Source organism: Astatotilapia calliptera, chromosome 23 (genome assembly GCF_964374335.1).
Source record: "Astatotilapia calliptera chromosome 23, fAstCal68.1, whole genome shotgun sequence".
NCBI lineage: Eukaryota > Metazoa > Chordata > Actinopteri > Cichliformes > Cichlidae > Astatotilapia > Astatotilapia calliptera.
In genome coordinates this window covers 11,536,634-11,557,003 of record NC_137443.1, presented here as the reverse complement: position 1 = coordinate 11,557,003, position 20,370 = coordinate 11,536,634, and the positions used below count along the sequence as shown (strand labels likewise).

General features: G+C 43.3%; 1 protein-coding gene across 1 annotated transcript; it reads left to right on the top strand.

Annotated features, from left to right (window-relative positions):
- The first annotated feature begins 7,861 nt into the window (after positions 1–7,861).
- rorca (RAR-related orphan receptor C a) lies at positions 7,862–19,597 on the top strand. The gene is made up of 10 exons (XM_026159054.2): positions 7,862–8,172; positions 12,949–13,034; positions 13,142–13,283; positions 13,401–13,841; positions 13,948–14,069; positions 14,732–14,864; positions 15,193–15,300; positions 15,471–15,581; positions 16,323–16,435; positions 16,558–19,597. The coding sequence occupies exons 1-10, from the start codon at positions 8,166–8,168 to the stop codon at positions 16,717–16,719; spliced, it is 1,425 nt and encodes a 474-aa protein (XP_026014839.1). The 5' UTR covers positions 7,862–8,165; the 3' UTR covers positions 16,720–19,597.
- The last annotated feature ends 773 nt before the right edge of the window (positions 19,598–20,370 follow it).

Genomic DNA, 20,370 nt, shown 5'->3' with positions numbered 1-20,370 from the left:
TGTTTTCCTCGGCTGTTTCCTCTCTCCTGACTTAATTCGTGTATATCTAAGTCTTCAGTTTTCCTTAGTCTTTGTCACGTCCTTCCTCAAACTCAGTGTGCTCTTGCTTTGTGGCTGGGGTTTTGTATTTCTGGCTCCAGCCCTGCCTGTTTTGTGTTTTTTAAACGAGACATCAATGTTAAACCTGCTTTTCTGAGTTCTGTCTCCAGAGTCCTGTAGTTGTGTCTTCCTCTGCCTGTCACACCACCGTTCTGTGACTTGGTTAGGCAACTATTCAATACTAAAACTCCCACTTCTGTGAGAGCTGAATTAAAGTCTCTGAAAGCTGATCCGACATAAGAAGAGAACGTGGTCGTGTGCGTGTCTGTATGTTGCCCACACACTTCACACAGACCTGTGTGAACACTCGCACAATATGTGTTTTCTTGTACTTACATGCACATGTGTGAATCTTTGCATACACAAATGTGTTTTGGTGGGTGTTACCGTACCTACAGCACAGATGATTCATTACAGACGAGCCACGAGGTCGGGGGCCCTGCAAGGCTGTTGTCATGGAAGCGAGTGTAAGACACAGTAGATCTCCTTTCAGTATCATCTTCAGATCGTTGGGACGTCGGGCTGGTTCCCTCTGAGTGTCTCACTCTTGTGCAGTGTCTCGCCTTTTCTCTCCTGTTCAGGTTCTTTCTTTGTTAGTTTATATTTTGTATGGATATAAAAGATTCAGAAGAGCTTTTTTTAAACACATTTTGTACACTTGGTCTTTGTTCTTACTCGCAGCATACTTAAACTGCAATCCCTTTAATAACCACTTGGGGCTATCTCCAAGTTATCTGTGCTGTGTGGCAAGCAGGATAGGACCCAAATGTTCCTCACTGTAAACACACTATCAATCAATAGCAATGGAGAAAGAGACCCTATGAGTGTCCTGTGAAGCAGGCTTTCTGATAGATTGTGTTCACTCATCTTTGTTCATTTGTCTTGTTCACATGCATAGACAATAAATGTTAATAAGGGTAAGTGTTTTTCTCTTCTTTTCCTCCCCAGGAGCACATCTAAATATATGCTCATGCCAAGAAAATGTGGAGTGGATTAGCAGTTAATTAGTAATGAAGGGAAGGGTGGGAAAAATAACAGCAGATGGGAGGAAGGAGATAAGAGGTAATGAACATTCAGGCCTTATACGCTGGAGCCACTCCAATGTCTGCAGCGTGGTCATTCAAAGACCCCTGTGGCGATGAAGAGACTTGCTCATGATCTGGTTTGGAGTCATTATAGTTGGAGAATGATATATAAGCTTATGTCCACCAACGGTTTCAAGGTGGAAGCGCTGATTTTGCAATACTTGCCTTCAATGCTGATGCTAGAATAATGTTATGCTGTAGCAGGGACTGAGAAATGACAAATACATGAGCTGAATACATGAGTGAGGATCAGTAATATTATTCTGAGGAGATAAGTACGAACCCCAGTAGGCAGCAATCCCTTGTCCAGCTCTGTCCTTATTTAATGTTCCTCTAAGACTCCATTTTTATCTCCCAGTCATAATCTGCCATAATCTCATCTGGGTCCTGGTATTATCTATTAGGCTGTCTAAATTGATGTTTATTCCTCTGTCCTTTTATCAAACCCCTGTGACAACTCTGAAAATGCCTTCAGCCGCTTTTTCCTGTCACGATTGTAAGATTTGATATTATCTAGATGGAAGCAGAAACAATATCGACAGACAACGGAACAAAGAGCGTGTGCACACACAGATACACCATGCTAAATGTCAGGTTTAATTGGATGTCTATCATTTGAATATCGCCTTTCAAGACCAAATAAACAGCACAACTTCACAGATGACAGGAGCCAACGATAATGGGCACCTAAGGGTAACAAATGCAGCCATCTCTGGTATCCACAGCTGCTGATGGAGGACAAATACCAACTTAAAAGTGAACTGAAGGGCACTCCAGTTTGCATCTTCTTTGTTTGTTTAGTACTTTAGTGCATGCTCGGCATGTCACATCCAGTTCACCTTGGAGAAGTATGACAGCAGTTGTAGCTGGTGGCATATGAGAGGAAAAGGTGGGTGAGGGTTTATTTGTTTGTTTAACACAGATATTGTTTGATTAATTTAAAAAAAAAACATTTAATCAAAAGAAAAACCGACTATCTGCCTCAGCAGGTGTCAGCCGGACTTACAGTGTTGCTTTGTAGATCATGTCAGAGGTTTATCCTGGTAAATCTTTGTGGTTCACATGAATTCCACTTACTTCTTTTTCCTGCCTCCCTTTCTGCCAAGCTCCTATGCCTTCCTCAAAATAAACTGCATTAACTACTATGACTCAATTACTTTATATCTGCTGGCATTATAAATTCCACATTTAAAAGCTTTTAGTCAATGACTAAACACTGCAAAGTAAGTGAAGTTGGCCCTTATGGTGATAAATGTTGTATTTGTAGATTGCTACCACGATGATAATGTTCTGCTGGTTGGCTGGAGCCTGTTTGGAGGCGGCACAGGGCTACATTAGAGCACTCTGTTGCCCAAGTGCTCAAGTTTCTCCCACACTTCCTTAAAGGTATCTGCTTGCTAAGTTAGCTATAGGTGGGGATGTGAGTATGAAGGGTCTCTTGTTGTGCCTCCCTCCTGACCCTAGCTGGACAGGCAGTAAAGAAATGAATGGATAATATGCAGAATGTGACTGTGAGCCTTCAGGACAAGTCGATGCAAAATCGCAGACCAGATATCGTTCTTGAATGTGGAAACATTATCCAGCAGTCTCATCTATGGCACGCTTAACCTGCTGGTTCTGCAACTGTCCACCATCTAACACGACCCTCCATAAACTTTTAAACTTTTGTCATGATACGACTGAAAGCTTGGAGAGCAAGTGTAACGGTAGCTGCGTGCACCTGGAGCAACTTCATCAAACACCAGGAGGAGGAGGAGACATCCCTCGTGTTTTGGAGGAGATGGGGAGGGATGAGAGGTAAAGAAGCGCGCGGAAGTGGTACCCTATAGTTTGACATACTGACCTATTGATGCGAACCTGGTGCAGGTGAAAGAAAGGTGCAAACCAGATTACAGCCACACAGAAAGTCCAAGTGAGAGATTAGTAAGCATTTGAAAAAGGAGAAGGGAGAGGGTTTAGCAGGATGAGGGAGAGGAGAGGAGAGAGGATTATGGAAGCCAGAGCCTGGATCCTAAAATAATCCTCTCAGTGCACTGGGCTCGCTGCAGTGTGTGACAAAGGCCAGCTGAGGTCTTATACTGTTGTTGCATACATGCACCACGCTGTGAAACTTCACCACTCACTTCTGAACGTGTTAGCATCATTAGTGCAGTCTCTGTTTTAGAGCTGATGGCGGTTTGATTTGTTCTTTGATTTCTGTTTCTCTGACACACACACGCACGCACACACACACACGCACACACTCATTCCATTTGACTTAATCTGGAAAGCTGGTTGAGCGCTACGTGCCCGTATGTGAAGCTCTAAGCGCCCCCTTCTTTCCATGGGCAGTGTTCTAATTTGGGTATTGCCATGGTTATATAAGATTCAGGGTCAGGAGGTCGGTGACGTTGGCGGCGAACACCAGATAGATGTGTGACTACTTCATGGCGACATGATATAATCCGAAAAAGATAGCAGATGAGGATGAGGAAGGAAACATACTGAATGCTGGGGAAGAAGAGGAAGTTTACATTTGCAGAACAAAATAAAGCTGAACGTTCCTCCAGCGTTTCCCAGCACTGTATTCTTAAACAAGGACAATCAATACACTGTGGCTCTGCATTTAAGTTTAAATGTTTTGCTTTCCTTTTTGTTTCAAAGATGTGTGGGAGAAGTCGTACAACGAGAATAGCAAAGGCGCGCAGTGTACACAAACCTCCGACAAACAATGAGCACAAATATAAAGCATGCATAGGTGGAGATGAGAGACTGATATGATTCAGGAGAAAAGTATTCACTGTGGAAAAAGACAAGAGGAGACTCACCACGCATGCACAGCAGAAAAAACCAGAGAAGGAGGGGCGTAAAAGCTCTGCGTTGCTCCACTAACCTACTTACCATAATCCCTCTCTTCTCCCTATTTCATAACTGTGCCTACGTTACATGATACACTCGTCATCTCGCCCACGCCTGCAAATCAGTTATTTACATCAGAGCTGTTATTAATCGTTTTGGTGTGCTGTATGGTGCCGGGGTGTTTCTGCTGCGCTGTACACACACCTACTTCAACAAACACAAAAGGGAATCACAACAGGAATGAAAATGCATGTCATGCACAGAAGCACAGCTAAGCACACCCTACATCCCTCGCTTTCCCTCCTGATGTCTTTCTTTCTTTTATAACTACACTACACAAACACTGCGGTCAGTTCATTAGTCTGTATTTTATGGTTAAAAGATTTGCTCTCAGCTGCTTCCCAAGTCCAACATTTAGCCCGGATTTCCCCATATCAGGAAACGGAAAACAAAACAAAATGCAGCACAACAACCTGTGCTCACACTTAATTCCTCTAGCCAGATTAGTGTTTGTTAATCCTGTGATGTAATTAAGCTCTCTTGCAATGTATCCAAGTAAAAGGTAAGCTGAGCACAATCTTCATGTATATAAACATATCTATATATCTATATCTATATATATATATATGGGTGTTTAGTTTGCAAATGGAGTACCACATTCTTTCAGCTAGAACATACTAAAGTAAATGGAGTGTTGTTTGTGTGACTATTCTTACTGACTTCTGTATTTACTAGAGATGGCACGATACCACTTTTTTATGTCCGATACCGATACCGATATCATAAATTTGGATATCTGCCGATACCGATATGAATCCGATATAATGTTTTTTAATCAACAAAACTGTTTTTTAAAATATCTTGCTGCATTTTGCAAGTCTGCAAGTTCATACTCAAGTTTAAAACAACAACTACACTAAAGCTATTCTGTTATACCTGTATACAAAAAAAATATTTCATAGTTCAGCAATACTGATCAATCTAATAAACTTAAACCTACACCATCCTCACTAGTCTGGTATTTTAAAGAGTACTTAGCGTAAATATTAAGCAACCTAACTAATAGGGTTCCAACTCCCAGCAACAACAAAAATAAATAAATAAAAATAGGGAACCACCCCTTATGATGCTTAATCGACGTAATCAACCTTAATTTGATGAAGTGTGAAAAAAATGCACAGAAATCAATTATTTTTCAAGAAATATTAAATAGATTCAACATCTTTCTTCAACAAAATTGAAGACTGCACAGATGGTACCTTCCCAGAGTAAAAAGTACTATAGCTTACTAGGGTATATATATTAGACTTAATAGTCACTATATACAGTAATTGACTTCTATTCATTTTACATCAAATTAAAACTTTCGGTGTCAGATAATTATTTATTAAAAGCTAGAGAATAAGAAAGAAAAGTATGTCTTTGTGCCCCCTTTTCTCTGTTAATGCCCTATCGGCCCCCCTGGCTAAACTTTGCTAGATCCGCCCCTGCACAGTTACCAGCGTCAGCTACGTAGAAAAAGATCCTGGTGTAGAAAGAAATATTAAATAAATTCAAACAACAGCTGATCAAGCTTAAACGTGCTGCTGTTGTTCAGCCACTGGTTTCCTCTTTCTGGTGCAAAGTGGGCCAAAAGCAAACTAGAGACAGGGACTCGCGACAGAAAAGCCGATCAGCTGATCGTTAAGCAGTTTCACGATTGAAGTAGCAGCCGGAGAGCAAGAGGCAGTCGCTTGTTAAGATTAACGCAGGAATGCTTTACAAACATTCAGAGATGGACTTACACACTTGCTTTACTTCTCTCAGGATAACTTTGTCGGAGATGAAATGCCGGGTTGCTAGCGAAGCTCCACATGCTATCCAGACCACCGACAGGTCCCGCATGCCACAGCCGCTCTATCACCTGACCACACTGCTCCGACGTGCTAACGTTCTGAGGTGAGTTACGGCGTGTTGCAAGTTTTGTGAGGTGCTTTCGTGATATTTAATGGATCGGATTACATTTTTTATTTTTCTCCGATATCCGATCCAGTAATTTAGGTCAGTATCGGACCGATACCGATACGTAATATCGGATCGGTCCATCTCTAGTATTTACACAAGAAGTGTTTACCATTTAACACATTTTCATTCATAGAATTTATAACTATGCTAAAAACAGTTTTAACATGCATGCAGATGTCACAGCGCTGCAGTATATTTAAAGACAAAATGTTTTTCAGCCTATTATGGGTCACTTTAACAGCCATGAAGAATAAATAGATTTTCAATGTCACATGTCATCATCTCTGCTGTCAGGATCTTTACATCTCGCCTGTATGTAAGGTTTTTATGGAGGTCTAGCTTGTAGGTCCAATTTTAGGCTGGACAGACTTTGCCAGTTTGTTCTTAATGATGTGATGTGTGATCATTATTTTGTATTTTGGCTTTCATTAGTGGTTTTTAAAAATACAAATGATTTGGGGACACCAGCCTGGAGCAAAAGCAAAAACTTCTGTGAAAAAATAGTCCAATTTGGACTATTTTTTCACTTAATGCTTTCCATTGATGCTGAATTAAAGTAACACACAGTATGTGGGGGTTGGGGCTGAGGCTGCTCTGTCAGCCAGCGCTGCCTTCTTCATCAGGATGGGGAACTTCACAGACTGGAATATCATAAAGGAGACTTCACTACTAGCTGACTAGAAGACCAGCATTCCCCAAGCATCACATGAGGCAAACTGGCTTCTGTGTGTCCAGCCTGGGCATTTCTGGTCCCTGTACATCTGTAGAGAGGCCTTGGTTTGCAATGCCAGCAGTACGTAAGAATGAGCTTCTTCTGAAGGGTATCTGCCCTCTCCCATAGAGGCAGGGTGAGGAGCTTGGTGGTCTGAGGTACCAGAGTAGAGCTGCTACTCCTCCACATCCAGAGGAGCCAGCTGAGGTCATATGGGAATTTAAATGGAAAGGGACTGGTTCTTATCTAGTGCTTTCCTCAGAGCCCTATGCAACATGCCTCCTTCATAAAGGCACTTCCCATATGGAAAAGAAATAGTAAAAACATATATGATTTACTCATGAAAGTGGCCAATTTCTCATTACTTTCATATATCTTTTTAATATGTATACAAAACATACAAGTTTCATTATATAATTTGTATAGTTTTCACTCTTGTATGCTTTTCATACAAGTTTCATACAAGACAGATAAAAACTTTATAAGATTTATATATATCTTTTCCATATGGGTTGGACTGGAACAAACGACCAACCTTCCAATTAGTGGATGACTGACTCTGCCTCCTGGGTTACAGCCATCTGACCAGGATCACCCCTGAACACCTCCCAGGAGAAGTGTTTGGGTCATGTCCTTCCAGGAAGAGGCCCCAGGACAGACCCAGGATTACATCGCTCCAGCATATCCTGCATGGATGGCTGGTTATGCTGCTTTACTTTAAATTACGACTGAAAACTATATTAAAAAATAAATATATGTATATGTGTATATATATATATGTGTGTGTGTGTGTGTGTGTGTGTGTGTGTGTGTGTGTGTGTGTGTGTGTGTGTGTGTGTGTGTGTGTGTCATTATTTATATACCTAATAAAGCTGTGATAGTTTGAGTTTTTGTGTTTGCTGCTCTCTGAGTGTTCTCACACTCAATGATGGGGGGTCTGGGGGGTCTCGGGGCCTCCCTGGCAGTCTGCGCGTGCCGCAGGTCTGCAGGAGGAGAGTAAACAGTTCCCACGCTGGTCTGCTGCCGGTCTGAAGTGACACACTGCCACACTTTCCCACGCACGCGAGAGCCTCCTTAAAGCGCGAGGGGGAGGGGGAGCGCGCGTCAGCTCTCTGGGCACGAGGCGGGCGGGCCGCGGGATGAGGATCATGTGTAGTCCACGCGCCGAAACTAGGTTAGAGCGAACCGCGCAGCAGAGAGGAGCAGAGCGCAGAGCAGGCCTGGAGTTTCCCGCAAACAGAACGCACATAGCGGAGGCGTGCTGTCACACACTTGCGGGTTACGGATCCATATGAGGAGTCGTTGTTGTGACGGTTTCCAGCGGCTCCGGTGTGGAGCGAGTAAGTGCGCGTTGCTGTCACAGTTCCTTGGCTTCATTTCCACGCGGACATTTATGACCCCAACAGTCGGTTAGACCCACGGCAGACATGAGAGGTGAGGTTTCTTTTCTTACTGTGGAAAACGTGACTTTTGGGTGTATTTGCGTGTTTGTTCGTGCGCTAGCGGCCGCAGAAAGTTTCCGACTACGCGCAGCTGATCGGACGTGAAGTTACCAGCTGTCACTTCAAAGACTGCCAGGCTCGTTTGCACACTTTTGACACAAAGAGTGAAAAATATAATTTTAAAAAGAGGGTCGTGTTAAACATAGATTATGGCCGTGAGCGCGGATCCGAGCAGGGATTCGTGATTAGAGGAAATCTAATCGGCGAGCGGCTCCGGTTATGTAAGAGGCAGGGAGGAGGAGGAGAGCGGAGTGATTCGTGGCTGCACAAAAACCTGCAGCCAGGATTGTTTACGTTATTTCCAGCATCAGCTCTCAGTGATTATTAACCTTCCTACTGTTTATACTTACAGACACGCTTTAGAAGTAGTTTTACTGTTAACATGTTAGAGCTGCCTGCTGTGTGATACAGTTTACTACTACTACTACTAATAATAATGATAATAATATGGAGGTTGTTTGAGTTTCTCTTTTGTCCCGGTGTTTCCTATAATTCATAAATCAGAGAGTTTTGTGTTTTCAGACTCGGTTTTTCTGTGAAAGAGAGAGAGGAGGTGCTCCATTGACCTAGTTCTGTCATTGAGGATTACGGCGCGTGCGTGAGTGCGCGTGCGTGTACACCGATACTGTTGTCAGACTAATAAAACACAGTCGATCATTTCCTTCAGGGATGTTTTCATCGGATGGGAGCTGAGCTGGGACAGCCTGCTGTCTTTAAAGATTCAGGTTTCTTCAAAGTTGCAGATAAAATAATGGGACACAAACGCGTCTCCTCCTCTCATGTGCGTGTTGTGTTTGGAGTTGACTTTGCCCGTTTCAAATGGCTTTTGCGATGCTGGACCATCATGCACACCGCTGTGACAGGCAGGATATGGACACAGCAGGGTTACAAGACACAGCCACTCACAACACAAATGTAAGCTAGATCTTAAAGTGCACTTGAATTTGGCCTTTTCCAGAGTCATGAGTGTAACTGAGTTTGAGGCGGGTGGGTGCAGAGAGTTTCATACTCGGTGCCGCTGCATTTGAGCTCAGTTACCCGCCCCCCAATCAAAGGCACGGTGGCAGTAAAGAGGGACGCCGTCTCTGCTGTCCAAGGACACTGCTGTGCTGAGCTCAGCATCAAAGCCACTATCTGTGGGCTGTGCAGCCTTGGGGAAGTTCACAGCAAGTTACTGTATGTGTCAAGGTGCCCTTTGTGTCTGACAACTGCATGCTAAGATTCCAGTCCTCTTATCTAAAGCTTTAACTCTTCGTGTAACCTGCAGGCTGCTGTGTGAGCACAGTGTGACAGCTCTGTGTGTGTTATGACTGCACTTCATTCTGCAGTCACTGTGTTAAAAATATCATTTTGTTCTCTTTAACATTTGTTTAGAGTAAAAAGTATCATAATCCATTATCATTTGATAGGTGTGCTAATACACGATAAGCATTTCTGTGAAAGCAGATAACAGACATGCGAACAGACGTAAAGAGATTTTAATTCAAGGTGACTGTGATTGTTTCTGCACAGTCCTGAATTTGTTCCTGCTGTTTGCAGCAGCGAGCGCGATTACATGCTGGGAAGCGAATTCCTCAGTCCGTCTTTGCTTGTGTTGCACAGGCCCACTTGGGTTTGAGCTTGGAGTAGCGCGCACACACACACACACAGCCAGCTGAATGCACTTTATCTTTTCTGATCAATGGTGCGGGATTACAGAGACCCGCTTTCTCGGCAGACGCAGCACTGTGCTCAGCATATAATTATTTAATACAAGGCAAACAAAAAAGTAGAATGAAGGCGTGCAAATATTTATATTAAGGCAATCACTTTAAATGTTTAATTGTTAGCAGTGTAATACAGCCAGTGTAAAAACGTGAAGAGAAACACCCTTTTAATCTGGCGAGGCTGACGTGTGCAGACAGGCTTGTGTACGGCACATTGTGTATATGCACTGACGTGGCTGGCTTCCAGTGATAGGCTGGTTATACTTCTCATTACATTTGTCTGAAAATCTGAGATAATTAGAAGAAAAAGTGTACTGTGGGAGTGTGACATCCTCTGTGTGCAATAAAATGTTTCATTTCACCGCAGATCAATCTATTACGCTTGCAGCACATTTTTAAAATGTTCGGGGTTAGTGTCAGGCCACACTGTGCTCCATAGGTAGGTCAGTGGGAGGAGAAAAAGAGAAAAGGCAATCATTACTCCTCATCTACCGGAGCTGTACAGAAAACAGGTGGCCACTGGGGCCCTCAATGGGAAACCTGTAGAAAGTGGGTAATTGAATAACCTGGCTGCAGCAAGCTCTTCAATGGCAACCAGTCCTCATGCTATGTTGCACAAAACCATATGCCGTGCTATACCACGCATGCCCCGGATACCCGTTCGATTATGGGTTAAGTGTACAATATGTCAGGTAAATGTAAAGTCTAGGGCAAATAGGACCTTGGACGGTATTTGATTAGCTGGGATAAGAGGGCAAAGTCTGCCTCGCTCACTGTTTACAGCGCTGACAAAGAAAGAAGTGTTGAGTAACTGGCACAAAAGAGACTTTTACATGAAAACCTCTTTGAATTGGAAGGTTTCAAAGGCCGTAAACCTGATGGAAGAATAATTCTTTTTGAATTGGAGGTTCCAACAGGTAGCACAGCCACAGGTAGCACAGCCTGTGAGGTAAAAGTTTACATATTTGAGCTCGATCAAGCTTCACTTATACAGCTGGTGTCAGTTAGTACTGAAGCCACTGATCACTGAGCTAATATTAGGTTCTAATGTGACTGTGTCTAAAAACACACAGATTTCTGGGCTTAAACATACAATCTGGCATTGAAACAAAGAGGAGTTTCTTTGTTTGGTCCTGGAACAAAAATGAATGCTGAGAAATAAACAGGGCGAGAATAAAGACGCTCTTGTTCAGACCCGTCCTGCACAGCAACATGTTTACAAATCACAGCAGCGTGTGTTAGCCTTTAGGGCTTGGCATGATTAATCTACAGGCTGGTATTTACACAAAATCAAGTGTACTTATGTGCAGCATTTTAGTTTATGCAACATTTATTGGTTTATTTGGCAAAGAGCCCCTGAGAGCAGGGGAAATCTCTGCACAGCCACTCTGCACCAGGGTAAAAATAGATTTATGGCCAAGCTCAAAGTCAGATGCGATTTCACTCAAACACCTGACATGCTGTAACAAGTTAAGACCTACTATTTGCTGTGTCTGCCTGCGTTTTACTGTACGACATGCTGCTGGAAATAAGTTGGATATTTGTGTCTTCAGTCTAGTCTCCTTCTATAATCAAATGTTACACCCTTGTCTTTCTAAACCAGAAGCAGGAATCCACCCCGCCTGTACTTAAAGACCGAGTCAGATCTGATTCCACCTTAAAACCTGCCAGAAGCAGGATTGTGTTCCTTGCAGGCTGCCAGCGCAGGCGCCTCCCCTCCACTGAATGGGAAACTGTGTCAGTGGAGCAGCTCTTGTTTGCTGAGCTTGGCTGTGCCGCTCAGCTGACTGGCAGGTGAGGCTGCGACTCACAGGCCTGACTTCTCCCTCGAAAGCCAATAGGAGCGCAGGAGGGTGTGGGACTTTCGTCACACTGTTGCCGGGACAACCACCTTTGAATGAGTTCGTTCGTGGAATGCAGCCAGATGCAGTTATATAACAGGCTGAAGGGCGGGGTAAGGCTCTGAGGGGGGAGCGATAAAGGGAGCAGTGGAGAATGGGACTTTTTTTTTTCCATTGCCTTTTATTTATTTATATCCCACACTTACGTTTCAGTGTCTAGCTCGTTCTAGATAAACCAGATCCTTAAAGATATGTCACCTGTGCTGCACACAAAACTTCTCTATAAGGCAAAAATAAGGGGAAATTAATGAGGCAATAAGTCAAGATTTGCAGGATGTCAGTCACCGATCCGTCTAATTTAGCCTCAGTGTGTGACGCAGGTCTCTCCCCACGCAGAGTGACTCATGAAATTTATTGGTTGTGAGTGGTTTAAATCAGCCCCTTCAGAAAACAGCAATTTTCTCAAAAGCTCTGAAGACCAGTTAAATCCTTTTGTGTGATTTACCGGTTACCTAATGCCCCTTGTGACCCAGCAAAGGTGGTTTAGTGGAGTTTTTGGTGCGGCTGAGAGCCCTAGAAAAATGGGATTTTGCACACAGCATACACGGCGACAGTCAGCGTGGCAGTAATAGCTGCTGTTTACCCGCTAACATTGTGTTCAACCTGGAGGAAAAGCTACAGAGCAAGAAAGAGCTGTGAAACTTTATAACCCAGGGCCTCAGCTAATGCAATTGACCTGCTATTCTGGGCTCGAAGGAGGCCCGGCTACTTAGATAAACAACATAATGAAAAGAACAGCCTGTTCCTCGGTAAGAAGGCTCAGACTTTCAGTGAACTCCACGGGTGTACTGTGTACGTTTCTTTTGTGTTCCTTCTCCTCCTAACATAATCACAAATGTGTCTCATCTTCATCCGCTGCATTTCAAATATCGTGCCGCAAAGATGATGCAATGCCAGTTTCTGTGAGGAAAAGTGCGCCAAAAAGTCTCCTATGCACGGCCGCCACTCGATCTCAAAAAGCTGAGCGTTATGTCAGCCTGGAGTAAAGGCCTGACAATACCTGCATTCAGCATGACTGCCCTAAAAAGCAGACTCTGTTCTGGGTTTTCTGAATGTGGATTTCATAGTTTCTCGTTTTTCTGCACTTGTCTCTCTCTGCAGCTCAAATAGAAGTCATTCCCTGTAAAATCTGTGGGGACAAATCATCAGGGATTCACTATGGTGTCATCACCTGTGAAGGCTGCAAGGTGAGCAACATTCATCAGCAGTTGGTTTAAAAACAGGAAGAGCTGATCTTTAGAAAGTGTCGATGCGTTTTGTCAGATGCGCCCCTCACGTCTGCTTTTGTTTGCAGGGTTTCTTTCGGCGCAGCCAGCAGAACAATGCCATGTACTCGTGCTCGCGACAGAGGAACTGCCTAATCGACCGGACCAACCGTAACCGCTGTCAACACTGCAGGCTGCAGAAGTGTCTCGCTCTGGGCATGAGCCGCGATGGTGAGTTCGCTTACAAGATCTGTATTTAATTCACTCCAGTTTTCGCCCATCGCAGTGGTGAGACGCTAACGCTTGTTTTACCGAGACCTTTAAATGTTTCGTTTTTCCCCACTGCAGCTGTAAAGTTTGGTCGAATGTCCAAAAAGCAGCGTGACAGCCTGTACGCAGAGGTCCAGAAGCACCAGCAGTCCCAGGAGTGCGGAGGGATTGGTTCCCGCGAGGAGAAGAGCGACACAGCTGACCATGGCCGTACCTACAGGAGAGGCTCCAGCGCCACGCTCAGCGATCTGGACGACATCACAACGCTGCCGGAGGGGCTGCTTTTTGACCTGCCGCTGACCCCGGACGATGGCGGAGGAGACTACTGTAACCTGGATATGATGGGAGGAAGTGCAGGCAGCGGCTCCTCCTCGCAGAGCTCCCCAGAGCAGACCAGCTTGGACTTTGGTGACGGAAACCACAGCATCAAGCATGAGTACCAGCTGCTGCATGACTCTGGACTCTTCTCACACGCCATCTTCAACCCGCTGCCTGACGGCTGCTCCCTGCTCGAGATAGGTCAGCATCAAACCCTCTAATAAGACGTTCATGAATATTAGAAACCTCTCGAATGCTCTTGCAAATCTAAAAACAGAAACTAAAGTAAGACTTTCTTTTGGTTCAGAGCGCGTTGCCCAGAATGTGGTCAAGTCCCACATCGAGACGAACCAGTACACCTCGGAGGAGCTCAAGAGAATGGCGTGGACCTTGTACAGCCCAGAAGAGACCCGCTCATACCAGACCAAGGTAAACTTTAGACAGATTATTGCTGACAAATTTGCTGCTGACCTAAACGAGTGCAGAGTCATTTTTGAGGGTTTTTTGTTGCTGCTGCGAGTCCAACTGTAAACTCGCAGAAGTTGGTGAAACTGTAAAACAGAGTAACACAACACAGCTGGTATCGTGCGCACCATTTCAGCCGCCGTTGTGCGTTTACATTGTTTTCCCTGGAAATCAGTCACACGGCCTCCGTGCAAATTGTGAAAGTCAGCGAGCGACTGTTTGTTGAGAAACAGTGAGACTTTATGACTTTATAATTAGCTAATCTGACACAGTGGGACAAAAATGATGTGCAGCGTGATTCCAGCTTGTTAATCCTACTCTGTAAACTCACACTGTCCTTTACAAGGTTATCAAAGGAATGCTTTCAGTTTTTACAAAGCGCAGAAATCAGAGGTACGACTTGTTGGAATGTTCCTTTCTTCGTTGTCGCTTTAATCTGAACATTCGTACAGGAAGGCCACAGATGGACACTGCAGATTCACACGAGATGCGTGAAATACTTTAAACCACACTGTACGACCGAAACCCCCCCCCCCAAAAAACTGTAACCATGCCAAACAACTTGTTTAATGTCTCATGTGTTGCTTTAATCCGATGGCCTTCCTGTGTTTGTCTTTCTCTTGCAGTCAGCTGAGGCGATTTGGCAACAGTGTGCCGTTCACATCACCAATGCAATCCAGTATGTGGTGGAGTTTGCTAAGCGCATCTCTGGCTTCATGGACCTCTGTCAGAATGATCAGATTATCCTCCTCAAAGCAGGTCAGTACATGACACACACAAACACAAACGCTTTATTTTAGCTCTCTCAGATCAGAACATCGCAGCTCAAAGTGGTCCCATTGCATTTTAAATCAATATAATTTATGTGTAGTTTTGTGTAAATCTAAATCTTCGCCTTTGTGTATTGTTGTAGTAGAGCATCTTTACTGGAAATGTTGTTGTTGTTATTAATGTGTCAGTCACATGTGGGATTATTTGAAAAATGAAATAAACCGAACATGTGACTGTGGTAACTGGTTTTATCGTGTTTGATCTCTGCTCAGTATGAATGTGTTTATCCTGAATGGCTTTTTGTTTGTGTCAATAGGCTGCATGGACGTCCTGCTCATCCGCATGTGTCGGGCCTACAACCCCATCAATAATACAATGCTCTTTGATGGAAAATTCTCCACTCCTCAGCTTTTCAAAGCTCTTGGTGAGTCCACACATTTACGGTCTCTTCCTGGCTTGCTAGTTTTCTCTCCAAACAACTTTTATGAAGGGAAGAGCGGAGGATTTTAGGTCATTTTTAAATTGTTTACCGTTCTCATCACAGCCACTAGATTTTTGTTCTGATGCCATTTTTTTCCCTCTCTGTCCCCGAAGGCTGTGACGACCTTGTGAATGCGGTGTTTGACTTGGCTAAAAGCCTGAGCCGTATACAGATGTCTGACGAGGAGATTGCTCTTTTCAGTGCTGCTGTGCTGCTCTCGCCAGGTGAGATGACAGGAAATCACCCACTCACACATGCTAAACTGGTGTAACTGATATTCGGTGCGTCTGAGTACCACCTTGATGCTCTGGTTTTGTTTTTCTAATGCACGTAGAAGGGTCAGTACAGGTTTTCTGCCTGGGATCTGTAAACTTATAAACCTTTTTGTTGGGGATTGATTGCTTGATTGATTGAAGCTTCCCTGTTTTGTTTTTTTTACCTTAAAAATGAATGAACCTGTCCGGATGTCCTACAAATGTAGCATAAGAACTGTGTCTGCATGCTGGGTTTGAACAGGTTTCAATGCAGTTCAAATTTACCTCACAGTACTAGCGCTCACAAGATATTTATAAACCCCATAATTTGCTAAATGTTCTGGCACAAGCTGAAAACTACTGTTGGCCTTTTACCAAAGCATACTATTGATGAATGAATGATTCATCTTCACCCCTACCTTGCAGCCCGCCTACATCATCATTGTATCATAGTATAAAAGTGAAACTGAAACCATGGCGACTGTGGTTAAATTGTGGATGTTTAACAGTCAATAAAAGCTCACGTTTTGGAAAAAGGTGTGCAGTCCTGTAAAACACAGACTACACAGATATATACTTTTTTTTTTTATAGCAAAACAATATAAAACTACTTGTAAAAAGCTTCATGTTTTGTTTATATGTAGTTACACATTTAAAACTTACTGGGTTCAGATCCAAACAATGACCCGATGTGACTGCCTTCTCTTTCAGACCGACCCTGGCTGACGGATGTTCAGAAGATCCAGAAGTTGCAGGAGAAGGTTTACGTGGCTCTGCAGCGCTGCTTACAGCGACAGGGAACATCAGAGGAGAAACTGGCTAAGGTACAAAGCCTGCTGCAGCCCCCGTATCACCATTATTTTGGCTAAAACACCCTAATATTTTAACATTTACTGGAAGTTGTGTCCACTTTAAATCCTTAATCTTTTCTACATTTCTCTTCTAGATGGTGTCTAAGCTTCCCACGATGAGGTCCATTTGCAACCTTCACATTGACAAACTGGAGTTTTTCCGTCTGGTTCACCCAGAGACGGCGTATACGTTCCCTCCTCTGTATAGGGAGGTTTTTGGCAGTGAACTCACCTTCCCAGACTCCACAGAGGGCTAGGGCTATTTAGCTAAGTGCTGTGAGTCATATAGTGACACTGAGGTGCAGGGAGAGGAAGATTCAAATGTGGCAACCAGCTGAAGGAACACCAGCCAGCAGCTCAATGACAATCCTGCATGCTACGCTTTAGCGCACACTCCTCTCACCTCTGGCTCTCACTGCTCTGCGAGCCAGTCCTTTAAACCTAACACGACAGGAAGTGCTGCTGGGTAATCCATGCACTTTACCTCCTTTTAGGGAGTTAAAGGAACTATTCAAAAGTAGCCTACGCTCTTTGTATTCTCAAAATTATTTTTCTATAAGACCTTAAACCTCTCGTTAGGTTGAGTTCTTTTCTAATAAATTGGACTCTCACCGCTCTCACAGTTCCTGTAAGCTATTGTTGAATGTACCTCCCGTTCCCTGAACCATTCAGCACAGCCCTGCGCTTGATATAGAATGTACATACCTAAAATCCTCACCTACTTTGTGGAGATTTGCAGTAACGATGCCTGTTTCCATCGTCAGTCTAGTAACTGTTAATTGTTTCTTTAAGTATTTTTGGTAGCACCCATATTTTTTCAGTTTTCTAACATATGAACAAACTGTTTAAAGGGACCATGATCAAACTCTCGAGCAGACAGAGTTTTTAAACTGTGTGGGTCATGGGCGAACATTTAGCGTCTCTGTTGCCAAGCACTTGGAAAGTCTTGCACACGGAGTACAAAACTTAGCGTTTACGCTGAAAATGTCGTAGGTATTTTTATGAGCACACCCTCAGACACTGACGTAAGTGATCTCTCTATTTTTTTTTTAATCTAATCAGTGACCTCAGTCCTATTACCTTTTCCCTTTGCGAATGCCACTTAGAGAGACGCACACAGAGCTATTGTGGGTCTTTCGGAGAGAGACAGGCTGTTGCTGAGATGTAAAAATGTAAACTAGCACTTACGAGTCCTCCTTAGAATCAAAAAATGACCTCTGGGCACGAGATGTTACGGGTTCGCGCTCATGCTAAACCAGTGAGAAACACTAAATAAACCCTCCCGCTGCCCAGAGTCCAGCCCCCGAGAGGTTATCGTGCCCCCCGGAGGATCCCCTCCTTACCGTCGCCACCCACAGGTTCAAAAGACTCGGGATTAAAGAAAGCTCTTGAATGTGACAGTTAGTGTATCACCACCAGTATGGTTGGAGGTAGGTGGATGGTGGTGTTAGAAGATTTCCTTTCTGCTCAGGTCCTCGCCGCTGTGGGGTCGGGCAGGCGTTCTGATCAGAGAATTCACCCTTCTGTTTCTTGTTCTCCACTCCTTTACTACCTCACCCTTTTCAAACACTACATGGCACAGCAAAGGGTTGACAGAGCCATCAGCTACCCCCCTGAGTTATTATTTCTGCTTCGTATTAGAAATCAGCAATTAGTGCTAAAATCTGAACACCAGTGCTAACTGTTTCAAAATGTACTGTGTTTTTGCTTAAAACTGGACAGGATTTGAGTGCAAATGACCTGCTGGATGTGCTTGCCCTGAGGACATCCTCTCCGATTGTCAGAGCAACTCATGCCCTTAGGTCCAGGAAGCCCGGGATAGATACAGATCTATCTTGAATCCTGGAGACGCACTCTGCAGACAGAGGGTGCGTCTTCATAGCTGGGGAATGTATTGGACTTGTGTAGAAACAAAGGAGCATCCATTCTGCCAATATCCTAAAAAGGCTGTGAAGAAATTGTAATTCTAAGTTCTATTTCGAGCATTTTTTAAGACAATCACGCGACAGATGTTGGATGTCTGCTTTTGTGTAAAAATGTAAGCCAGGTTTGCTCTGCACTGCTGGGACAGTGCTCTTCACCATACACTATATTTTGTCAGCTAGTATGAAGGGGGTGTTACTGTTGTCTTGGTACTTAAGACAGAGGCATTGTGGGATTGTGCAATGTTGTCTTTCCCATCGTTCTCAGTACATTGAGCTGTTTTTTTGCCGTGTACTATAGCTAATATTTTCATAAGCACTTTGACTAAGTTGACCTTGCGGCACAGCAAGTAACGCTATTTATAATGTAATGTACCAAATACACAGCCACCTTCTTTTCAGATCGGCTGAAAATGGCCGAACGGCATTTAGAGATTGTAACAAAGTGCAATACTTTGTGCGTCGAGCCTGAAAACGCTAGACGCGCTAACTTCATAAGATTGAGTATATTTTGTGAGGTTGCAGGCCTAAAGTCTGTCCGGGGGGCAGTAGTTACGCTCTGCACTCGCATTTCTGTTTAGAGTCACTCAGGGAGATAGCTGGGCTCTCTGTCCTACAGTGTCTGCAGTCAGTCTAGCTAGCAAGACACCTTGCACCAACATAGAAGACCTTTAAACCTTGATCACTGTGTACAGTACATGTTCTTGTGAATGTTTGATTACAGAAGTATCAAAGATTTTACCCCTGTCTAATATCATTATTGCAAAATGTTTTTTTTGAGTTGTAGATTAAATAGGATATATATAAATATATATATCTACATATAAATATAAAAGATGGATTATAATCTCGGATTCTTGTGTTGGTTTTGTTGTGATCTTTCATTTCTAAATTTTTATCCTTTTATGTGCTTGTTTCTCATCGGTTTAGTGTCCTTTTGTCTTGGAGAGATGTAATTCTATTTTTTTTAAAGAGCGTTTTTAAACATGTCGCCCCAAAACTTTCTCTTTGTCATGATCCTTCTGTTTATATTTTCACTCTATTTTAAGATTATAACTATGAAATCAATATAGATTTTAATATGGAATAATTTATGACATGTCATGAATATAAAGCCCTTTAGGGTTTAACACAGTGAAGTGTTATTGCACAATGGTGATACTATATGTGGATTTAAGAATGTAATAAAAGTGTTTTTGCAATTAAAAAGAAAGTTTGTTGTGATTTTGTGTTTTGGTGACAAGCTGCTGGTAAGAAAATTGCTTCTTTGTTAAGTTTTTGGTTGGGTTGGTTGTTGGGTGGCTTAACAAACTAAACATTCTTCTGAAAATGCTCAGGTCCAAGGACTGGGCTCAAAGTAGCTGATGTGGAAAGAGAAGCTTTGAAAGCCGTGCAGGGGGCTGGAGAACTACAGCTGAAGACCAGTTTAAAAACTTTTAAAAAAGAAAGTCAACCTCCTTAGAAGCAAAATAGAAAGCAAAGTGCAATAATGTTTAAGAGGCATCTCCTCAGCTGTGTTTCATGAGCTGGAAGATGTTTACACTGTTCTGTATTTTGTAGAGTAGGTGATGGAAAAATGTGCACCACAAACAAAGAACTGATATAATACAGAGCTTTACATAATGACCCAGGGTTTAATGTAGGCTGTAGGTCAAAGGGCACGACCAACGCACCAAACGTGCAGCAGAGAAATCATTAACAATTCCAACTTCCCAGTTATCCATGTTTAGATTTTGGCACGTCTTAATTCCTGTAACTCTCTGTCAGTCAACCCTGCCCATATGGAAAAGATATATATAAATCTTATAGAGTTTGTATCTGTCTTGTGTGAAACTTGTATGAAAAGCATATAAGTGTGAAAACAGATATAAGACCCCTTGAAAAATTATATAATGAAACTTGTGTCCCACCTGCAACTTGTCCGAAATTCAGCTATAAGGCTCCTGACGGTTACCAGAGAGAGTATTACTCGGATACTTGCATCTT

Coding starts and splice junctions, on each gene's coding strand:
- rorca (XM_026159054.2), top strand. Junction 14,070..14,731: donor CCCGCTCATACCAGACCAAG/GTAAACTTTAGA, acceptor TTTCTCTTGCAG/TCAGCTGAGGCGATTTGGCA. Junction 16,436..16,557: donor CAGAGGAGAAACTGGCTAAG/GTACAAAGCCTG, acceptor TTTCTCTTCTAG/ATGGTGTCTAAGCTTCCCAC.